Source organism: Schistocerca serialis, chromosome 5 (genome assembly GCF_023864345.2).
Source record: "Schistocerca serialis cubense isolate TAMUIC-IGC-003099 chromosome 5, iqSchSeri2.2, whole genome shotgun sequence".
NCBI lineage: Eukaryota > Metazoa > Arthropoda > Insecta > Orthoptera > Acrididae > Schistocerca > Schistocerca serialis.
Window position 1 is genome coordinate 755,468,908 of NC_064642.1, and position 21,027 is coordinate 755,489,934.

General features: G+C 40.8%; 1 protein-coding gene across 1 annotated transcript in view; it reads left to right on the forward strand.

Annotated features, from left to right (window-relative positions):
* The window catches only part of LOC126480833 (uncharacterized), a 54,137-nt gene that overhangs the window by 24,848 nt on the left and 8,262 nt on the right, over nucleotides 1-21,027 (forward strand). The window contains exons 3-6 of the mRNA XM_050104177.1: nucleotides 4,160-4,320; nucleotides 7,542-7,770; nucleotides 8,612-8,767; nucleotides 8,855-9,050. Of these exons, the coding sequence (XP_049960134.1) occupies nucleotides 4,160-4,320; nucleotides 7,542-7,770; nucleotides 8,612-8,767; nucleotides 8,855-9,050 (742 nt within the window). The remainder of the gene's footprint in view (nucleotides 1-4,159; nucleotides 4,321-7,541; nucleotides 7,771-8,611; nucleotides 8,768-8,854; nucleotides 9,051-21,027) is intronic.

A 21,027-nucleotide genomic window follows, 5' to 3' on the forward strand; every position in this document is an offset into this window, starting at 1 on the left:
AAAGGTTAGGGGGCAGTGTTACCTTGTCTTAAAGAAATGTGAATTTTTAATGTTAAAATTGTTTGCACTGTTAAGAGTCAGACAACTTCATTAAAATGTGTGAATTTGAACATGTAAGAACTGATGATAGGATTAACCATTTCTTCTGGGCCATTAAAGTTTTTCCCAGTTGAATCTGTAGAACTTCGGTACATACTGATAGCGATTGATAGATGACACAGTGGTATTGAGTGCGCAACACACTTGATGTTGTAGTAACTGTATACATACAAGAATACACCACGTAAGGCACTCGAGTCACAAAGCAACACCTGCGGGTGGAAGAGCCGAAAACCTGGTGGAACCAACATATACATGTGGCGCTTGTTGGAAGATTGGTGTCCACCTCACGACAAGTTGTTTTGTGCCTGATAGCTGCTGTAGCGAAGTGTAATCCTCTCGCGAGGCAGTGTTTGGGCTGAGTCACATAGTCTAGGTGCCGTTTGGATGGAGGTGTGATGTAATGGCTGACTGCTATGGCAGGGAGGGGACGCTGGTTTCGTCAGCAACAGATGGGCAAAGTTGTGATACCTCGGTCAACTGGGATTGCATGGAGACAAGAGAGTTGTGCATGGTGATAGTTGCTTGAATTCATGCGAGTTCTGGTTCCTGCCATCATGAGGCAATTGGAGACTGCAAGGTTAATATTGTTGATTGACAAAATAGTAGGGCGGAAAACAATGTCAGAGCACTGTTCAACCAGTTGAAAGGCACAATCGTGAAAATGTTTACTGCCTAAACGCAGTGCAGTCAAAACAGTAACGTTGGCGTGAGCATGTTTTCTAATTAGTTGGTTATTGTCTGTCGGGCACTGTAGTGATGGTTTGTATCTCAATTGAAATCCCTTGGAGATTATTGGATGCGATATTGCGGAGCACCAGACATGTGATTGTATTTTCAAAGTTCAAACGGCCCATCTCTTGCACACTGATAGAGGCAGAACACCGTAGATGCACTGGACAGTCCATACAGTACACAGATGCGTCAATGTTTCAGGTTCAAACACAGTTTGATGCATTGCACATGAATGTTTTGTGTTGTAGCGTGGCACGTAAAAAAAGATGCAGGGAAATTATTCTGTTCACACGAAATATAGTGTCAGAGTGCGATAATGGCTGAATTTTTTTTGCGTGGTAACTGGTTCAGTAGTAAAGTGAGAAAATACAGCGTGATGCCACAATTTGTGGGGTCACCAAGCGGAACTCTGCTACTTAGTGATAGTGAATGATTGAAGACACAGTGGTACTGAGTACGCGGTACACTATTTTATAGTAACTCAATACATACAAGAATACATGACATAACACACTAGAATCAGAGAACAAACTGAAGTGCTACCATAGAAGGTCGGAGATAAGACTGAGTTGTTTTCTCTAGTCAACGATGCTAACATTCCTGCAACTTTATAAGCAGATATAGAGTTTGCTTAAACAGTTTCCTGGAACTATAATATTTTTTAAATTTTTAAAGTGTGTGAATTCAAATCAACAAATTCCATTGTAGTACATGATAATTTTTATTTTCAACATGATTTAAAAGTTTATCCAGAAATGGAAAGAAAGGGGTGAAACTGACCTGGGGGTCAGAATTACCCCACTACTGCTGTTTATTATGTTGCTCAGTGGTGCTGACACGGGTCCAAATCTCATTCAGTACTAATATTTTTTGTCACTTTTCACTTCGTTCACCTGTGGAATTGTATGTGAAAAATGCCATGTTTTACAGTGTTCACAGTCTATAGTAAATGGTAGGTCCCAGTGTAATTTCCTGGGCACACAATGCTTAGCATACATTCCGTGGTAGTCAAACCAACCTTAAAAAAGTTGAGTAAGGCTTTACCTTGTCTCATCACTAATTCGAATTCGAAAACTCAGTTGAGTACTTAAACCATTGTGGTACAAAATTAGACACGCATGCTGTGTCCAACATAACAGCACTCATGACATTGCCAGTATAAAAGCCTATCATATGATGGACAATTTTTAAATATTAATAACTGGTAAATACTTTGGGATTGTTAAATTTGTAGAGACTCGTTAAGTTGCATTCACACTGAACACATTTAATGAAGTTCATTGGCTAGTACTGCGCTAAACAGACATGTTGCTCTTTAAACCACCATAAAATGAGCAGCCATTGTACTTGCTCTGCTGAGCACTTTCTGAATCTATAACATATTGCATCATCCTCCTATAGAGTGTGCATTCACTAAATTACTGCAACTTATATCTAGGCATGTGTACCCAACTACTGATGATATGTAGAGGCTGTGATTCATCACAATAGTAGATTCATAACATACGAATTTACTTTCAGTCAGTCTGATATTAGCGCCATTTATATCCTTGAAATGTTTAATGTAATTCTTATTTGATCTGTAGGAGACCCTCTCAGGAATGTGTAGTACTGACTGGAACTACAGTGTGATGTTTCGCGCACAAAGCAGGCAGCTATTTCCTCAGTTGCTGTCACTGCTTCCCTCATTGTTTAGAAGGCTCTGCAAAAATCAAGAATTCCATACATGTGCCCCTAAGTTTAATAAGCCACTGCTGCAAAATACTAGCACAAATTCTTTACAGATGAATGAAAAAACTGGTAGAAGCCGACCTCGGGGAAGATCAGTTTGGATTCTGTAGAAATGTTGGAACACATGAGGCAATACTGACACTATGACTTATCTTAGAAAATAGATTAAGGAAAGGCAAACCTACATTTCTAGCATTTGTAGACCTAGAGAAAGCTTCTGGCAGTGTTGACTGGAATACTCTTTCATATTCTGAAGGTGGCAGGGGTAAAATACAGGGAGCAAAAGGCTATTTACAATTTATACAGAAGCCAGATGGCAGTTATAAGAGTCGAGGAGTATGAAAAGGAAGCAGTGGTTGGGAAGGGAGTAAGACAGGGTTTTAGCCTCTGCCTGATGTTATTCAATCTGTATATTGAGCAAGCAGTAAAGGAAACAAAAGACAAATTTAGAGTAGGAATTAAAATCCATGGAGAAGAAATAAAAACTTTGAGGTTCGCCCATGACATTGTAATTTTGTCAGACAGCAAAGGACCTGGAAGAGCAGCTGAACGGAATGGACATGGTCTTGAAAGGAGGATATAAGATGAACATCAACAAAAGTAAAACGAGGATAGTGGAATGTAGTCGAGTTAAGTCGGGTGATGCTGAGGGTATTAGATTAGGAAATGAGACACTTAAAATAGTAAAGGAGTTTTGCTATTTGGGGAGCAAAATAACTGATGATGGTTGAAGTAGAGAGGATATAAAATGTAAACTGGCAATGGCAAGGAAAGTGTTACTGAAGAAGAGAAATTTGTTAACATCAAATATAGATTTAAGTGTCAGGAAGTCGTTTCTGAAAGTATTTGTATGGAGTGTAGCCATGTATGGAAGTGAAACATGGACAATAAATAGTTTAGACAAGAAGAGAATAGAAGCTTTCGAAATTTGGTGCTACAGAAGAATGCTGAAGATTAGATGGGTAGATCACATAACTAATGAGGAAGTATTGAATAGGATTGGGGAGAAGAGAAATTTGTAGCACAACTTAACTAGAAGAAGGGATCATTGGTAGGGCATATTCTGAAGCATCAAGGATCACCAATTTAGTATTGGAGGGCAGGGTGGAGGGTAAAAATCGCAGAGGGAGACAAAGAGATGAATACACTAGACAGATTCAGAAGGATGTAGTTTGCAGTAGGTACTGGGAGATGAAGAACCTTGCACAGGATAGAGTAGCATGGAGCCCTGCATCAAGCCAGTCTCTGGACTGAAGACAACAACAACTACTACTACAACAACAACATGCCCCTAAGCCCACACTTTTAATAACAAAGGAACAGGCCTCACTGCTTTGATGTTTTGGAGCAGTATGTGGTGAACACACAGTCTATTGAGTCAAAAGTTGCTGCCACCCCCCACCCTTTCCTGCCACATTTTTTTTTGCACATTTTTCTTTTAATTTCTCTTCGGATTACATAAATTCTGTAAACTACTTCATGAAATTTGTGGGTAATGTTTTGCATTCAGCATATTTTAAGAAATCTGGTGTTTGTACTTATGCAAATAAATTATTTAAATTTAACCTTGTCAAATTTATTTTTCATAAATTAGAGGATCTACCATGAAGTCGAAGGAGTCAGCAAGAAAGAAAGGTGAATCTTCAGATTCAACCAGGCTTATAAGAATAGGGGGTGTTCTGTATAAAACCTCTCGCACCAGACTGACAAGAAGTAGAACCCAGATAACAAGTGCAAAACAACTAGTTGTGAAACGTGAGTTATTCAAAAGTGTACTACAATATTAATATATGTACTACAGTAGTTGCAAAGGTTGTGATACAATTTTTAAATCTAATTCACTCGTAAGCTTTAAAAAGTTTTGTTTTTGTAAGAAAATTGTTACATTAGAATTATTGTAGATGTCTTGTTTACTATCTCAGGGATTTGTCTTGTGAGCCTGCTTTTATTCATCCTGCTGATATGCCCATATATATAAAAAATTGGTTCCTTATTGCCTCAGGATGTCCTATCAGCCAAGCCTGTCCTTTAGTCAAGTTGTGCCATAAATTTTTTACCCAGTGTGATTCAATATTTGATCATTAGTAAAATAGATTCACCTATCCAACCTTCAGCATTCTTTTGTAGCACCACATCCTCAAAGCTGCAAACCCTTCTTGTTCTTTCTGTAGAATGCACAGATGGCAGATACTTTCAAAAAATAATTCCTTACACTTAAATTTATATTTGGTATTAAGATATCCCCCCCCCCTCCTCCCCTTTCCTCATTATCAGCCATTTTGCTGCCCAAATATCAGAATTAATCTACTGTATTCAGAGTCACTTTCTAGTTTAATTCCCTCTGTATCATCTTATTTAACGGGACTTAAGTCCATTACCCTTGTCCTGCTTCTGTTGTTCGTCTTTTAACACTTCTTTTCCCACCAAGGTACTACAAATTTTATTCAACTGAATTTGGAGGCATTCGCTGCCTCTAACAATTACAATCTCATTGGCAGACCTGAAAGCATTTATATCTTTCTAACCGTACATTTCTTTTCAAAGTTTTTCCATGGTTTTTTTTCTGCTTGCTCCGTGTACAGATAGTTACATTGGGTACAGGTTATAACCCAGTCACGCTCCATTCACAACTGCTGCTTCTGTTTCGTACGTTAGACTCTTACATCTGTCCTCAGATTTCTGTGCAAGTTACAGATGACTTTTCCACTCTCGTGTTTTATACCAGCTACATTCAGAATGTCAGACTGTATTCCAGTCAATAGTGGCAGAAGCTCTCTAATTGTACAAATGCTATGAATGTGGGTTTGCCATTCTGCAGTCTTGTAAAACAGTGTGATCAGTATTGCTTGACATGTTCCTACATATGAAATATGAACCCAACCTGATTCCCTGCCTTCGGCTTGATATTTTGCAAACCTGACGTATTAGACTGGTGATTCAGTAATGTTCACAGCTGTCAGCACTTGGCGTTTTTTGGAATTGAATCAAATGACATTCTTCTTGTAGTCTCTGGATACTTTGCCTGTACCTGTTTTGCATACTGGAAGGAATAGTTCTTTTCGTAGTTGGCTCACAAAAGAATCTCATTAATGCTGGGGGAATATTGTCTTCTCCAGGTGTTTTGTTTAGATTTTGTTCTTTCAGTGCTATGTCATTCTTCTCGCATTATTAGATCTTCCGTGTCTCTACTACTGTCTCCTTCCCATAATATTGTCTTAGTTTGTTTTCTTTCTGTATCCCTTTCATACAATCCTTTCAGCTTTCCCATCTTACTACTGGCCTGCCCTCTGAGCTCTTGATATTCATACAGTTGCTTCTGTTTTCTCCAAAGTTTTCCTTAATTTTTTTTGTATGAGACTTCTGTTCTTCCTAAAGTTGTGCATTCTTCTACAGTTTTGCCTTTCTCCTCTAATCATTCGTGATTTGCCACTTTGCACTTTGTCAGCTTTTTAGGTGCCTGTATTCCCTTTCTCAAGCCTCGCCCCCCCTCCCCACCAAACCTTGTGATCTTGGAACTTTTTGTGGTTATCTCTGTGGTGAGCATAGGATGCTGATCAACGGATGCTCAGTTTGATGTCAACGTAGACATGGGGACTCCATGCCATACTCTCCATTCCAGGTTTCCATTGCTTAGGCTGTGTGACTTCCATGGGATAGCCTCAGTTGAAGTGGGCAGCCAATCACAACCAGGAGAATTAAGATTAATGGCACTGATGGCCCTATGGCTCTGGCTGTCTCATCAGATTGATTCACTTATTTTAACACAGGATACATTCACAACATTTCTCAGTCACGAACTAAGAATCAAGATAATGGACCTGTCCAGCAGGGAGACTATGCCTCAATTCCCACCTGCATCAGGACTGATGGCGTCAGAAGGATCCATGGGTTTGCTGGGGTCTTGGAAGCACCATTAGGCTGGTAATGGAGCTCCTCAGGCAAATAGGAGGCCGGTTGGGAAAGAATGCCAGTGTGCAGCCTGTATGCTTGCCAGTAGGTCTTCTCCAAGATTTGGAGGAGACCAAGCTGGTAGTGAACCCACAGGGTGCAACTAGCTGCAGGTAGCAGTAATGTCGGCATGTATGAAACTTGCCACATGGATTCCTAGAGATGGTTGGTGAAACAGTTGAAGACTAGAAATGATGATGGTTGTGTGGTTTGAAGATGAGTGGAAGAGCTCAACCATTGTCGTGGATCATTCTGCATCTATTTTGGATGCGAAGTTTCTTGGCATCCGCTGTTGTGTGGAAAATTGTAGGGCCTCCCTCAGTAGGTTGGCATGCACTATCCACAGAAAGTGGCTACTAGGATAGCAGACTGTGTGTGATGTGCACATGGAAGTATTTCAGCTAGAGGAGCCCCTCCTTAGGGATAGTGTGTGGGTGCATGTACACCTGTCAACAGTGAAGAGAGATCAACTGCAATACTCTGAGAAGACCTTTGAGCTTCATCAGTTTAGTTTTTCTTTGGGCAGACTATTTTTGGCTTCTGAGATATGAGGATGAAAAAGAGTAGAATTCAAACAGTGTTAAAAGTTCCTAATTTAGGTCTTCGAAAGTTTCCTGAATCATTTTTTTGATCCTGAAGTGGTCGCTTAGATAAAGTCAAGGTTAATGGCTGACTGATCTCCCTGTCCTGTGCCAGCAGAGTTCCATCCCCCCTCCCCCCCCCCCCCCCTTCGTCCTCTCTCTCTCTCTCTCTCTCTCTCTCTCTCTCTCTCTCTCTCTCTCTCTCTCTCTTTCTCTTTCTCATCCTTTTAAATAAATAAAAATGGGCACGTAAGAAGTAATCAGTTTCAGATATAGATGTAAAATTGTTGCTGCTTTAAATTGTGTATTCAAGTTACAGAATGACCTCGGATTTTGAATAACTGCGTAGTTGCCTTATATCACCAATTTCCATTGTGTTAATGTGTATGTTCATGATGTTATGTGATACCTCTGTATTCATCAGAGAATTTGAAAAATTGTCTGCAGGTCATAAGACAGATAAATCACGAACAATTTACATTAGAGGAAACAAGTTTATTATGGATGCAAAGGGAAAAACATTGAGGCAAGTTCCTCAAAATACGAATAATAATTGTCCGAAAGATGGAAAACCTTTGCCATTGAAGAGAGTTTACATTGGTGGAGTAACGTTTGTACAAAAATCATCCAGCCTTTTGGTGAGAACAAATACACATACAGCAAGGAGTATTGTGAAGTAAGTTTTATTTGCATTAATTATAGCCTTTGTAGTATTTGGTGCACCATTGATACTGCACCATAGGTACATTATAACTTATGTTCTTAATAATATTAGTGTTAGTTTTATAGTGATATGGTTCATTTTATGTTCTTTGTTGCATGCTAGCTATGAGAAAGGAAGAAGAATTTGCTGAATAATCTTAAAAATCTACACACATCTTCTTTAACACATCATTTACTGCAGCTGTACTGTTTCAAAGAGTGGATATTTTCAAAATCATGGGAAGCTTTATTTGCTCTGATTTTTTTTCATAGCAAGTGTTTATATAACATATAAAGGAAAAGAGGAAAATTCATTAGGCAGAAGGGCTTCTTACATTCAGACCACGTGCCTGCCAGTAGGCTACATTCAATAGAAAAACATGTAAAGTAAACGTAACTCCTAGCTTGCAGAACTACAGGTACTTTCTTCCAAATGAGAAGAAGGGTTCGAGGAATTGGGGGGGGGGAGACAGAGTAGAGGCAGGTCACTCAGAACCAAGATGAAGACAGTTCCTCCCTTCTTCACATACCTTGGACCAATTTTAATCTGGATTAGTTATATAATTATAATTTTTCTACTCACATTCCATGTTTGGTAGCCTCTTGTCTAGTTTCACATTTGCTGCTAGAATGGTTTCAACTTTGAACTGTAATCATTGTTCTTCATTGTGCAGACCTTTGTATCAAAAGGGCAGTAAAATGCCGAGTAGTGTTGTCTCTGTTATTTGGTTCATAATTATTGCAATTATCTAAAGAAACATAGCTTTGTTAACAAACTAAATACAAAAATGTTATTGACACTATCTTGATTTCAGCCATGCCAAAAATAAAAGCATTGCAATGCTTACTAACAAACTGAGAAAAATTAATCAACCTTGTGCGTTTTATCGTCGATTCGGTAAATGTCCCAGAAAAGACAAAGGAATGTGTCAACTTGTCCATGATCCAAAACAGATTGCTGTCTGCAAGAGGTAAATTGTCATTCTTACTTCTGCAGAATTTAAGTAATGATGCTTCAGCAAGAACAAAAGAAAGGATTTCATGCTTTTTCTTAATAGGTTTCTTCAGGGAGAATGTAGCATAGACAACTGCCCCCTGTCACATCAGATTGTGCCAGAAAAAATGCCAACTTGCAAATATTTTTTAGAACGGTGTTGCACTCGTGAAAATTGCCCATACCTACATGTAAAACTTAATTCCAAAGCAGTTATATGTGAGAGTTTTCTGCAAGGTTATTGTGCAGAAGGATCAAAGGTGAGTGTTAATAACCACTATATTTTAAAACTTATTCATACTGTTAAATCTCTAGTTTCTGTGGATTTTGCACTTAATTTCAGATTTTTTTTGTTTTGTTTATAATTTGCTGTGAGGGTTCGTGAAAGCTTTTTAAAGCATGCTGATCTCTAAAAATATTTCTGTGCTGTGATAATTTGACTGTTTGTGCCAGGCCTTTATATTTAATAAATATTCAAACTGCAACATACTTGATGGACAGGAGTAAATTTTTGTATGAATACTGCTATAGTTTGTTTCCACTGATTAGGATTCTTCATACTTGAGTGAATTGTGAAAAATGCTTTCCATGTAACATAGGGGTTGTACAGGAAGTAATTTTCCATACTACAAGAAAGACTGCATGTCGATTATTATGAAATGCGGAAATGCATTTCTGAAAGCAGGGCATGTTACAAGCAACAATTGGCACATCTCAATTATACATAATGTCATTGTTGTATTGGCTGAAAATAATTTTGCCGATCCTATCTTTCTTAAACTGAAAAAATAGGTATGCTGTCTTTTTCATTCAACAAAACACAGCAAAAATTGAAATTAAAGTGAACCCTTGTAGGCTGAATGCCACAAACAAGCTGATAAGGTTGTGGTGCTTGCTATTATCAAACATTGCCAAAATGTCCACTGTGAGGAGCTCTCTGGGCAACTGCCTCTCATCAACCATTCAAGATAAAACATTTTTTCATACATGGTTTGCCAGTCTTTCTCTCAGCAGTCTCAATGTACCTCGTAGCATTCTCATTGAGTGTTTGACTGATGGGCTCAGCAGAGATTACACTTTTAAGTTGTGTGTTTCACATTACATTACCACTGAATATGTGGCAATGACAAATTGGGGTCTGATAACACAGCCTGTGACTCTCTTTGAATACATTACAATAAACTATACAAGGAGACTGCCTACACTATGCTTGTCTGTCCTCTTTTAGAATACTGCTGCCTGGTGTGATATCCTTACCAGATAGGATTGACTGAGTACATCGAAAAAGTTCAGAAAAGGGCAGCATCTTTTGTATTATCGTGAAATAGGGGAGATAGTGTCACTGAAATGATACGTGATTTGGGATGGACACCATTAAAACAAAGGCTTTTCCATTGCAGAGCAATCTTCTCACGAAATTCCAGTCACTTTCTATTTTGTTGATGCCGACCTGCATAGGGAGAAATGATCACCATGATAAAATAAGGGGAAATCAGAGCTCGTACAGAAAGATATAGGTGTTCTGTTCTTTCCACACGCTATGCAAGATTGGAATAATAGAGAATTATGAAGGTGGTTTGGTGAACCCTCTGCCGGACACTTAAATGTGATTTGCAGAGTATTCATGTAGATGAAAATCTAATTAGTGGCTTAATTAGTGAGGGGAGTCATTGGATTCATTAATACATGGGTAGCAAAAATAGTGTCAAATCTTGGAATTTAATAGAGCTATGGCATGAAAGCCAATAGTGTATCTATTCTTGAAGTTTAGTTACAAACATCTTAAAAGTTAATTAGTTTTCAAGAAATCTAGACATGTTTCCAGAAAGAGAGAAGATTTCAGTTATCTGGAAATGTTTTATCCACTACATGTCATTACTGTAACTTCAGTTAGCAACGTCTTTTAATTAATGATGCTCTAATAAAAACTATGTATCCTATTGAATCAACGCATTCAAATTATAAGGATAACAAATTTGTGTGAGATAGTACAGTTAATCATTTGAAATATTTGTGTGTCACATACCACACAGGTAACTGAATTGAAACTAGAATAAAAATTAGAAGAAAAAGTTAATTGTTAATGGGAGTAGAAAATACAAGATAGGATGATTTCATAGTGTTATGTCACATAGTGTGTTGGGTTAAACTGAATTTGTCAGGGAGTGAGGTGTCCAATCCAGACACACAATGCAATTATATTGTAGGTATTCAACCAGGTCTGCAGCTCCAGTCATTATTATGCATCTTCTGGTGACCCAGTTCCAAATACACATGAAACAAATTCATATTCCATTGCAAGATTGCCACTGGTGTAGACCAGACATTTATATTGTGTAAAAGCGAACATAACATTGTCTTAAGAAGCAAGGTATCAGGCTGTGTTGACATTGCCCGTACTGTTGTGGTACTGTATCTGTGGCCATGAAGTGATTGTGTGTGTAACATTTAAACACTTGGCCCTCCTCCTACTAATTGTGACCAACCTCAAATATGCAAGTGATCAGGCTATGTATAATATCCAAATATTTACTGTGACTAAAATATTGTGCACCAAAAACAAACAACAAATAATCATTGGCACTTCCTAAGACTTTACCCTCACAGGCTGTTGCATTCAAACTAAGTGATCTTGTACTGTCGGTCCACCCAGGTCTCATCTTGCCCAGCCATAGTTAGTTCCACATAAAGTTGCCATGTTTTTTAATGGAAGATTATCTTAATTTATGGACGTTGGTGTTCTTCTGTGTTATGTGATAAACATTAACAGCTTCTTTGGGGTTTCCTTTTCAATTTCTGAATGCTCTTCCTTTGGCCCATCTCTCTCTCTCCCTCCCTTTCATGTTCCAATGGTTTTATTAGTGTAGACTCTTAGTATTAATGCTGATCGGTTCTTTGTAATTTTTATATACCGACCTTTTAGTTGCAGGATGTCTACCACAGGGATGGGTACTGTGAAGATTTTTATCTAGAGTATGTCATGACAACACAGGGACCTGTTATGATGCAATTAGGTGTAACTGATGTCATTATACAGTGGTAATAGTTCTCTTAATTTAAAAAAGAAATGTGCACTACCACCCATCTCCACAGAATTAGCTACCAGATGGCGGTTAAAAGCTGTATGATGTCATTCTGTCCTACATTACGATCCTGTTGAATATTAGACTAACTGCTATGTGGACAGCAGGTTTAGAGGAATTTGAGAATAATAGTAATTTTTTAGAAAGTGATGCTACATGAGCTTCTGTGGTAGATTAAATTTTTGTGGACTGTTGCTTATTCCAGTCATTTAGGTATTGCTGTTCTGTTTCAGAATGTGTCGTGGATTGATAGGTAGTGAGCAGCTATGCTCATCATTGCTGCCCTCAACCCCATTCAGAATAGCTTTTGGGGAAACTGATATTAATAGTCAGAAAGGACCAAGTTAACAGTATAACTTAGCAAACAAATTAAAGTTCCTTTGTGGGGGAGTTAAAAAGAAATTAGTTTTATGACAGCAATGGTTGGGTTTACAATATTAACAAGACTGAAAAGTTTACAGAAGATAAAACAGAGGTCCGTTAAAATTTGTGGTTCCTGAGTAAGAAAAAAATTACTTATGATTGAACACTGATATTAATGCTTTGTTTTTCAACAATTTCGTAATATAGTTGATAGTCATGAGTATTATCACTACAGTAAACTCCCTCTTCCAAATTTTTAGCTCTTTTTGGAATCCACAGTTCAGTGTCAGTTTTTAACTAAGGGGGATCAGATCAAAACCTGTCTTTGAATATGGATAAGTCTTCCTCTTACTGGCTAGTTGGACCAATTTATGCTCTTGCTGGTCATATGTAAATATACCTATACAAGGAAGAAATAGTATTGTTCACACAAGTGGTGCATTAGTGTGACACATCAAAATCATTCCTTTACTGCTTAAAACATATTCATATTGTTTTCTATGAGACAGTTAAAAACTAGGCATTTCTTGTCTTGTGGTGGAGCACAATGGACAACCAGCTTTTCTCCCTCACGGAGTTAGTTTGCATTGTCAGTAGCTCGTCATACTGTGCCCAGTCGTACAGCATGTCAAAACAGTTGATCAACTCTTTAGTGATATTTGGATGAAGGAGACTTTCCCAACTTGTGGGAAGAATCTATAATTATGATTTTTTAAAACTACGGAAGGAATTGGACTAACCCCAATAATTAACACTGCATCAGTCTCTGAATCTGTGTAGGAAGGACTGGAGAATATGGTAAATTAGCACCTAGTGTGGGTTCTTGAAACTACGTCACTACTGTCACTCCCATTGAGAGTTCAGGCGGCTTCACTCCACACTCGATAACCAGACTGCTTGAAATGGTCATTCAGCAAGCTTTCCTGCATAAGTAACTCCTTGTTTGTGTATTCCTAGAGTTTAAGACAGGCATAATATTTTGTTGCAGCTTTATGCATGGGCTTTCTGTGGATGTCTTCGAGCATTCATACAGTCCTTCCTATTAGAAAGATATCTTATCCCTCAAGGGAGTGTTTAAAGTGTAATAGCATCAACAGTATTATGTCCACAGTAATGAGTCCTGTACCATGTTCCTTGTATGTGGATGACTTCTACATCTTCTGTGTCGCCTCCAGCTTTGCAATGACTCTTTGGCAATTGTAGTTGGCGATTAGACAGTTGGAGGAATAAACAAAACCACTGGTTTTAAATTCTATTTGGAGATCACTGAAAGTCTTGTTTTTATTTACTCCTGCTCTTTTTATCTTTTTAGAACTGGGAGATACCATTCCTGCTTTTAGGGAAATGGTGAAATATCTGTGCCTCACTTTTAATGAGAGGCTAATATTGCTGCCTCACCTTAAGAAACTGAAAATGAGGTGCCTCAAGGTTTTAAACATCATTAAATGCATCAGTCATAGGTCTTGGAGCCAATAGGGCATATCTTCTCCAACTTCATTAAGCCTTTGAGTTACCCTGGCTTGAATATGGATGACAACTATATGGATCAGGAAAGCCTTTCTATCTCAAAATGCTGTATGTGTTTCACCATTAGGGTATTAGGCTGTCAACAGGAATTTATCACATGAGACGAGTTGATAGCTTGTGTGCTGAGGCTGGTGGGCCTCCACAGTTAACTGCCGCCACCCCACGCGGGCATGCAGGACTCGCTATGTTCCAGAATGGACAGCATCCATCTCAGCTGTAATGTTCCGTAACTGTACATGGGTGACAAGACCACTCAGGATATCTGAGGGAGAGCCTTGAGTTGGTATAGGTGGGAAGGAAGTCAGGTCCAAAGTCAGAGGTAGAGTAGGGAACCCTTGGGTACTAAAGAGGCCTAATACAATAAGAATTATACCCCCAGGATATATTCTTAATTTTAAGTTTAATGAGATTTTAAATTGCTTTTCAGATTTTATTAGTGTTTACACAGATGGATGGAGGATTTTATATCTGCTCTATCGTGTTCTCGGGCATTATCATTAGGATGAGACTTCCAGAACAGCTTACAGCTTACTGTGTGGAAGAGTTAGCTATGCTGAGGGCATTGGAGCAGATGAGATTCCATTGTGGCAAGAAATTCATTGATTCGGATTTCCAAAGTGTCCTCTTTGCTTTTGGTCAGATGTACCCAACAGATTGAATATTGCAGAAAGTGCAGGATGCTCTCCTTCTCTTGTAAAGGTAGGAAAAAGAAATAATTTTATGCTGGATTTCAGGGCACTTAGAGATCCTGGGAAATGAACTTCAAGATGCAGCTGCCAAGGAGGTTTGTTCCCTTCCACATCCTGCTTGTCCTGTTTAGTCCTCCTGCAGGCTGTTACCATACATGTCACTCAGAAGACCATCTGTTGGTAGGAGATTTAATGGCTGGAAGTAAATAAATAATAAGTTGTGGTCAGTGAAACCCTGAGTGCAACTATGGCTTACCTCCTTCCAACCACAATAAGCTGAAGAAGTAGCTTCACAAGGCTTAAAAGTGGGACATTGCCCATTGACACATGGCTTTCTGTTATGTCAAGAGATGTCAGATGTGGAACAATTTTCAATACAACATGCGTTCGAGTGTGTTTTATCGTGATCGAAGAACAGACGTGGATCTCCTGTATGGCTTACCCTCTATTTTAACTGATAAATAGGCAAGGGTGAGTCATATTTTAAGATTCTGTGTGATTTTTGGGACTACTTCCCAAAATGTTGGGTGCAAGATTTCAGTGGCTTTTGTCACCCATTATTTCTACGAAGTCATCCAGCCACAGTAATCTGTCTGCTTCCTAACAGTGTATGTGTAGTTATTTTGTCTTATATTTTATCTAATTATTCTAGTTTGTCTGACTTTTATGGCTGATTTTTTTTTTAATGGATCTTGCAATATCACAATTGTATTTTGAGTTCTTGTGTTGATGCAATTGAGTTTTCAAATCTCTCTATTCGATGCAAGGGCACACATGACCTCACCATTTAGGGTCCTAAACCACTAATAATAATAATAATAATAATAATAATAACCATTGCGCACAAGGACATATCTGTAGTAAACTTTTAGGTCACTGCCACTGAACAGATAGTTTAATGAAACATGTCGTAGCATAAACACATAGTTTTAGATGTAAAATTTTGTTGCACTCACATGTCACAAGAAGTAAATACTCTAGTTTATTTTGTGCTCTGCTTAGGAAGGGTTTGAGGAGGATAACTGCTTATCTGTTTCATTGCTGTTGAGAATTTTGGAGTATGGTATTTGGACTAGCTGGTATTATTTGAACATTATTATTCTCATACTGTATTGAAATGAGTAAGGTGGGACAGGGAAGGACAGAAATTCAAATCCTTGTGTAAACATTCAGATTTCAGTTTTCTGTGATTGCTCCAAATCATTTGAAATGAATGCTGAGGCGGTTAATTTGAGAGGACTAAGTTGATATCCTTTCCCAGTTTGAGCTTCATGCTCCCACTGATGACTTCATTGTCAACAGTCAAGTAAAAATTGAGAGAATGATGCTCATGATTGCAGTATGTGTTTGAATAGATGCTATTTTTCACTCTTGAGGAATTAGTTCCCTTTGAAGAATCCTATTCTAGATTTCTGAAGTCCTTGAAATTATTAACTTTCTGTATTAAATCTTTTTGAGGCACAGTTCAATGTCAATGAATCACAGCTACAAAACACGTAATAAAGAACTGAATGTTGTTTCTTGTGGAAGAGTTGTGTAGTATAAGTTTGGGGAGCTGGAGGGCTTGTCCAAAATGAGATTTCACAGGGACCTTCTTTTGCAGTCTGACGATGAGCTGTGCGTCAATTTAGAACGGCGAGGTGTAAAATTCATTCGGCGTGTCCACCGGGATCTGAGGGATAATCAGTTTGCCACCAGTGCCTTCATCTTGGCCTTAGAGGGTGATACATTACACGAGAAGGTCAATGTGATGGTCTACCGCTGTGATGTAAAACCCTATATCCCTTCCCCGATGCGGTGCTTTAAATGTTGGAAGTTTGGTCATATGTCTTCCTGCTGTACTTCCAGTGTCACATTTCAAGATTGCAGATGCCCATCACATCCCAATACTCCATGTGCCCTGCCTCCCATCTGTGTCAACTGTGGAGAACACCATTCGCCTTGCTCGCCAGACTGCAGGATTCCCCAGAAAGAAAGGAAAATCATGGAGTACAAGACCCTGGACAGACTGACCTACACTGAGGCTAAGAGGAAATTTGAAAATCTACATCCTGTATGCATGACAGCATGTTACGCCCCTTACACTGCCGCTAAAACAGTTGTAGCCCCCATCAGTTCTGTCAACCCCATTCACCTCTTGGAGCCAGAAGACTACACCTGCCCCCTTGATGGTGGGGGACACTACCCTCCCTGTAACTCCTGCACCACCTATTTCAGGAGCAACACACCTCCCCCCCCCCCCCCCCCCCCCAAACCATCAGGGATGTTTATCCCCACTTCTAAGCCGGAAAAGCGTACAACTTCTTTGGCTGCTCTCGCTAGGAAGGGATCCCTTGGGTCACTACATTCCCAGGTTTCTGCTAGCTGGTCACAGGGCTTGATGCTGATCCTCAGTCCCGGAGACTGAAGTCCTCCCAGCCAGGGAAACCCAAGGAAAAGTGAGAGAAATCCAAAAAGAAAGTCTCAAAGACCAAGGGAATTGCAGTGGCACCCACACCACCGCTACCTCCAAGCTCTGCATCTACGGATGAGGTGGCAGATTCTGGCATCTGCTAGGACCTAGATCACGATGGACCCTCATACAAAATGGGTATAGGCTGCTCAGGCAAAAAGTCAGTGACAGCAGGTGACCATTAGGTGTAAACCGCCTCATTGAATGTTCCATGCCTCCCCAGTCACATGATGACGTCATCCTCCAGTGGAATTGCCGGCGGTTTTTTCCACTGCCTGGCTGAGCTACAACTACTGTAAGTTTTACACCTGCTTTCTGCATTGCCCTCCAGGAAATCTGGGCCCTTGAGGGTGGCACTGTGCTTACTGGCAGATGCAGAAATGTCGAAACTTTACTGTCTCAGTTCGACCTCTGCCTCTTAAATACCGTGGCCGCCACACATTTCATTGTGGTTCGAGGTAGTTACTCGGCCATTGATTTATCAATTTGCAGTCCAGGACTTCTCCCATCTATCCACTGGAGAGCACATGACAACCTGTGGGGTAGTGACCACTTCCCCATCTTCCTGTCACTGCCCAGCATCAAGCTCATGGGCACCTGCCCAGATGGGCTTTAAACAAGGTGGACTGAGAAACTTTCACCTCTGCTGTCACCATTGAATCTCCCTTGTATGGGAACATCAATGTCATGGTTGAGCAGGTGACTATAACAATCGTTTCTGTGGCAGAAAACACGATCCCTCGCTCTTTGGGTTGCCCCGGAAAAAGGCAGTCCTTTGGCAGTCGCTGGAAGTTGCTGAAGCAATTAAGGAGTGTCAGTGAGCTCTACAGCAGCATAAGCAGCACCCTTCCCTGGGGCACCTCATAGCCTTAAAACAGCTCAGTGCTCGCGTTCACCAAATTATTGAACAACGGAAGCAGGAGTGTTGGTGGAGATATGTCTCGACCATTGGGTGCCATAATTCACCTTCCCAAGTCTATGCAAAGATCATACGTGTTTTTGGGTGCCAGACCCCCAACAGGTGTTCCCAATGTTAACATAAATGGCGTGTTATCTACCGATGCAAATGTGATTGCCGAGCATTTTCTGAGCACTATGCTAGAGTCTACGTCGGAGAATTACCCCCAGCCTTTCGCACTTTCAAACGGCATCTGGAAGGGAAAGTCCTCTCATTTACTACACGCCACAGTGAATTCTATAATTCCCCATTTACAGAGTGGGAGCTTCCCAGTGCCCTTGCACATTGCCCCGACACAGCTCCTGGACCAGATCGGATCCACAGTCAGATGATTACACATCTCCTCGTCGTCCTCAACCAGATCTGGTACGACGGTGTCTTTCCATCGCAATGGTGGTAGAGCACCATCATTCCGGTGCTCAAATTCAGTAAAAACTCACTTGATGTGGATAGCTATCGGCCGATCAGCCTGACCAATATTGTTTGTAAGGTGCTGGAACATATGGTTTGTCAGCGGTTGGGTTGGGTCAGGTCCTGAAGTCACGTGGCCTAGTGGCTCCATGTCAGGGCCGCTTCCACCAGGGTCGCTCTACCACTAGGACCTTTCACATGGCCCTAAAGACTCGTTTAACCCGCGGATCTCCGCTGCCACTTCCTCTCGATTCTTGACAAGTACAGAGGCCACGAAGTGGTTTACACCGAGGGCTCGATGGCTGATGCTCATGTCGGCTTCGCGCATGTTCATGGAGGAGATATTGAACAGCATTCCTTGCCCGATGGCTGCAGTGTTTTCACTGCCGAGCTCGTGGCTACATCTCATGCCCTTGAGCACATGTGTTCATGCCCTGGGGAGGTGTTTCTTCTGTGTACTGACTCCTTGAGCGGCCTACAAGATCTTGATCAGTGCTACCCTTGTCATCCTTCGATAGCAACCATCCAGGAGTCCATCTATGCCCTGGAACAGTCTGGTCGTTCAGTGTTGTTTGTCTTGACCCCAGGTCACGTTGGAATCCCAGGCAACGAACTTACTGACAGGCTGGCCAAACACGCTATGCGGAAACTGCTAATGGAGATCGGCTTCTCTGCAACTGACCTGCGTTCAGTACTACACCACAAGGTTTTGCTGCTTTGGAAGACGAAATGGCATAACCTCAGCATGCACAACAAGCTGGGTGCAATTAAGGAGTCTACGAATGTGTGGCAGTCCTCCATGCGGCCTCTCTCAGGGCCACATTGGTTCTCTGCCGGCTCCACATTGGCCATGCTTGGGTGACACATGGCTACCTCCTGTGCCGTGATGACCCACCTCAGTGTTGGTGCGGTGCCAGGCTGACAATGGCCCATATCTGGGTGAGCTGTCCTCCTTTGGCTGCCCTGCGATGGACTTTTCAGTTACCAGACTCGTTGCCATTAATTTTAGCTGACAACACCTCATCGGCTAATTTAATTTTAACGCATGTCCTTTGTCCCTTTGTGTTCTCCACTCCAATGCTTTTAGGAGGGATGTTTTAATGTGTCACAGAGTGGCTGGCTTTTCCTTTTTATTCTCGTGGTCGGCCAGCCACAATCATGTGCTTTCTTGTTTTTACTCCTTCTACCTGTTTCTTGCTTCTCAGTGTGGTTTTCTTTTTCCTGTTTTTGTTCATAGTAGCATTGGTTGTCCTGGTGCCGTTCTACCTGGTTCTTCCTTCCTCTTCTTGTGCTGTACGTCTCCTTTCTTTTCTTCTTTCCATTGTGTAATTATTTTACAGGGAACAAGGGACTGATGACCTCGCAGTTGGATCCCTTCTCCCCCCACCCCCCCCCCATTTTTGAACCAACCAACCCAAAAGCATGCCAAAAAAGGGGTGCCATTCCTATTGGTGTTGATTGGATTGATTTGATTTTGACAGGGAAGCTAAAACAGCTTAGGTCTAACCGCCACTGCCAGCACAGAAACAGAGTTTATTGTGTGGTATTGCTCCTTGTATATCTAGTAAAGCCAACCAATGCCCTTAAATAGAGCAAGGAGTCCCTGTACCAGTTTTTTGTTTAACACAATTTCTTCGGGTCTAGTTGTCGTGAAGATTCTGTAACTTTTGCTCTCAATTCCATGCATTCGAAGATTACGTGTGATGCTGTTTCTTCACACTCATCAAAGATCCTACATTTAGGGTCTTCTTCTGTTATACGCATTATGTGTAGGTGTTTTTTGAAATTCCCATGGCCTGTCATCAGTCCAGTCCTGTTTGATCTCTTTCCTGTTCAATCCCAGGATTACAGACCTTTTTTAAAACGTGCATTGGGCATCATTACCTTCCCATGTTTTTGTTTATGGACCTTGGTCCAATATTATACATGCTGTTTCCCAAGCCAGTTGTGTAGTTCTAGTTTGATCATAGCCTTGGTGATCGTCAAGACACGTTCCAGTCCAATAAATGGAGTCGCTGCCCCATCCTGGCCAATCTGTCGGTTTGTTCATTGCCACAGATCCCTGAGTGGCCAGGGACTCACTAGTTTACCCTATTTCTTCCCCCTAGCTCCACCAGAGCCCTGTGGCATTCTGCAACAATCTTAGATCTCATTGCAGGAGCTGCCAGTGATTTCAAGGCTTTCTGAATAGATATAGATGCTACGGTCCTTGTAGCATGTACACGTGTTCTCCACACATGCCATGATTGCAGTAATTTCAGCTTTGAATACAGAGGCCAGTTTTCCTGGAGAGATGATGCCCTCCAGTCTTGGCAGAACCCTGTACACCCCTGCCCCAATGCCTTGGTCTGTTTTTGGTAAGGTGTCAAATTGTTTTTTCCCACTACTCCCTGTTTCCAAGTATTATATTGTAAGGCTTGTTGAAGCAGTTTGGAGTTGTTATATAGGTGGCAGGCATTTCCCCAGCCATTCCTATATTTACCTCACTCACTATGTTAGTGTGTGCTTCTGGATACCCCGATGAGATCCAGTTTTTGCCAGTTTTAAGTCTATGCTGCAGCTACTGCCTCCATCTTGACCCAAAGGTGTAGTGGAGGCATGTCCAGCATGGCTTCCATCCCAGTGGTTGGTGTGTTGCTAATTCCACCTGTTATGGCTAAGCAGGCCAGTCTCTGCACCTTAGCAAGCTCCTTAGTTGGAGCCCGCTGTTCTACCTTCTTGCACCACACTATGGCCCCGTAGGAAATCCTAGGT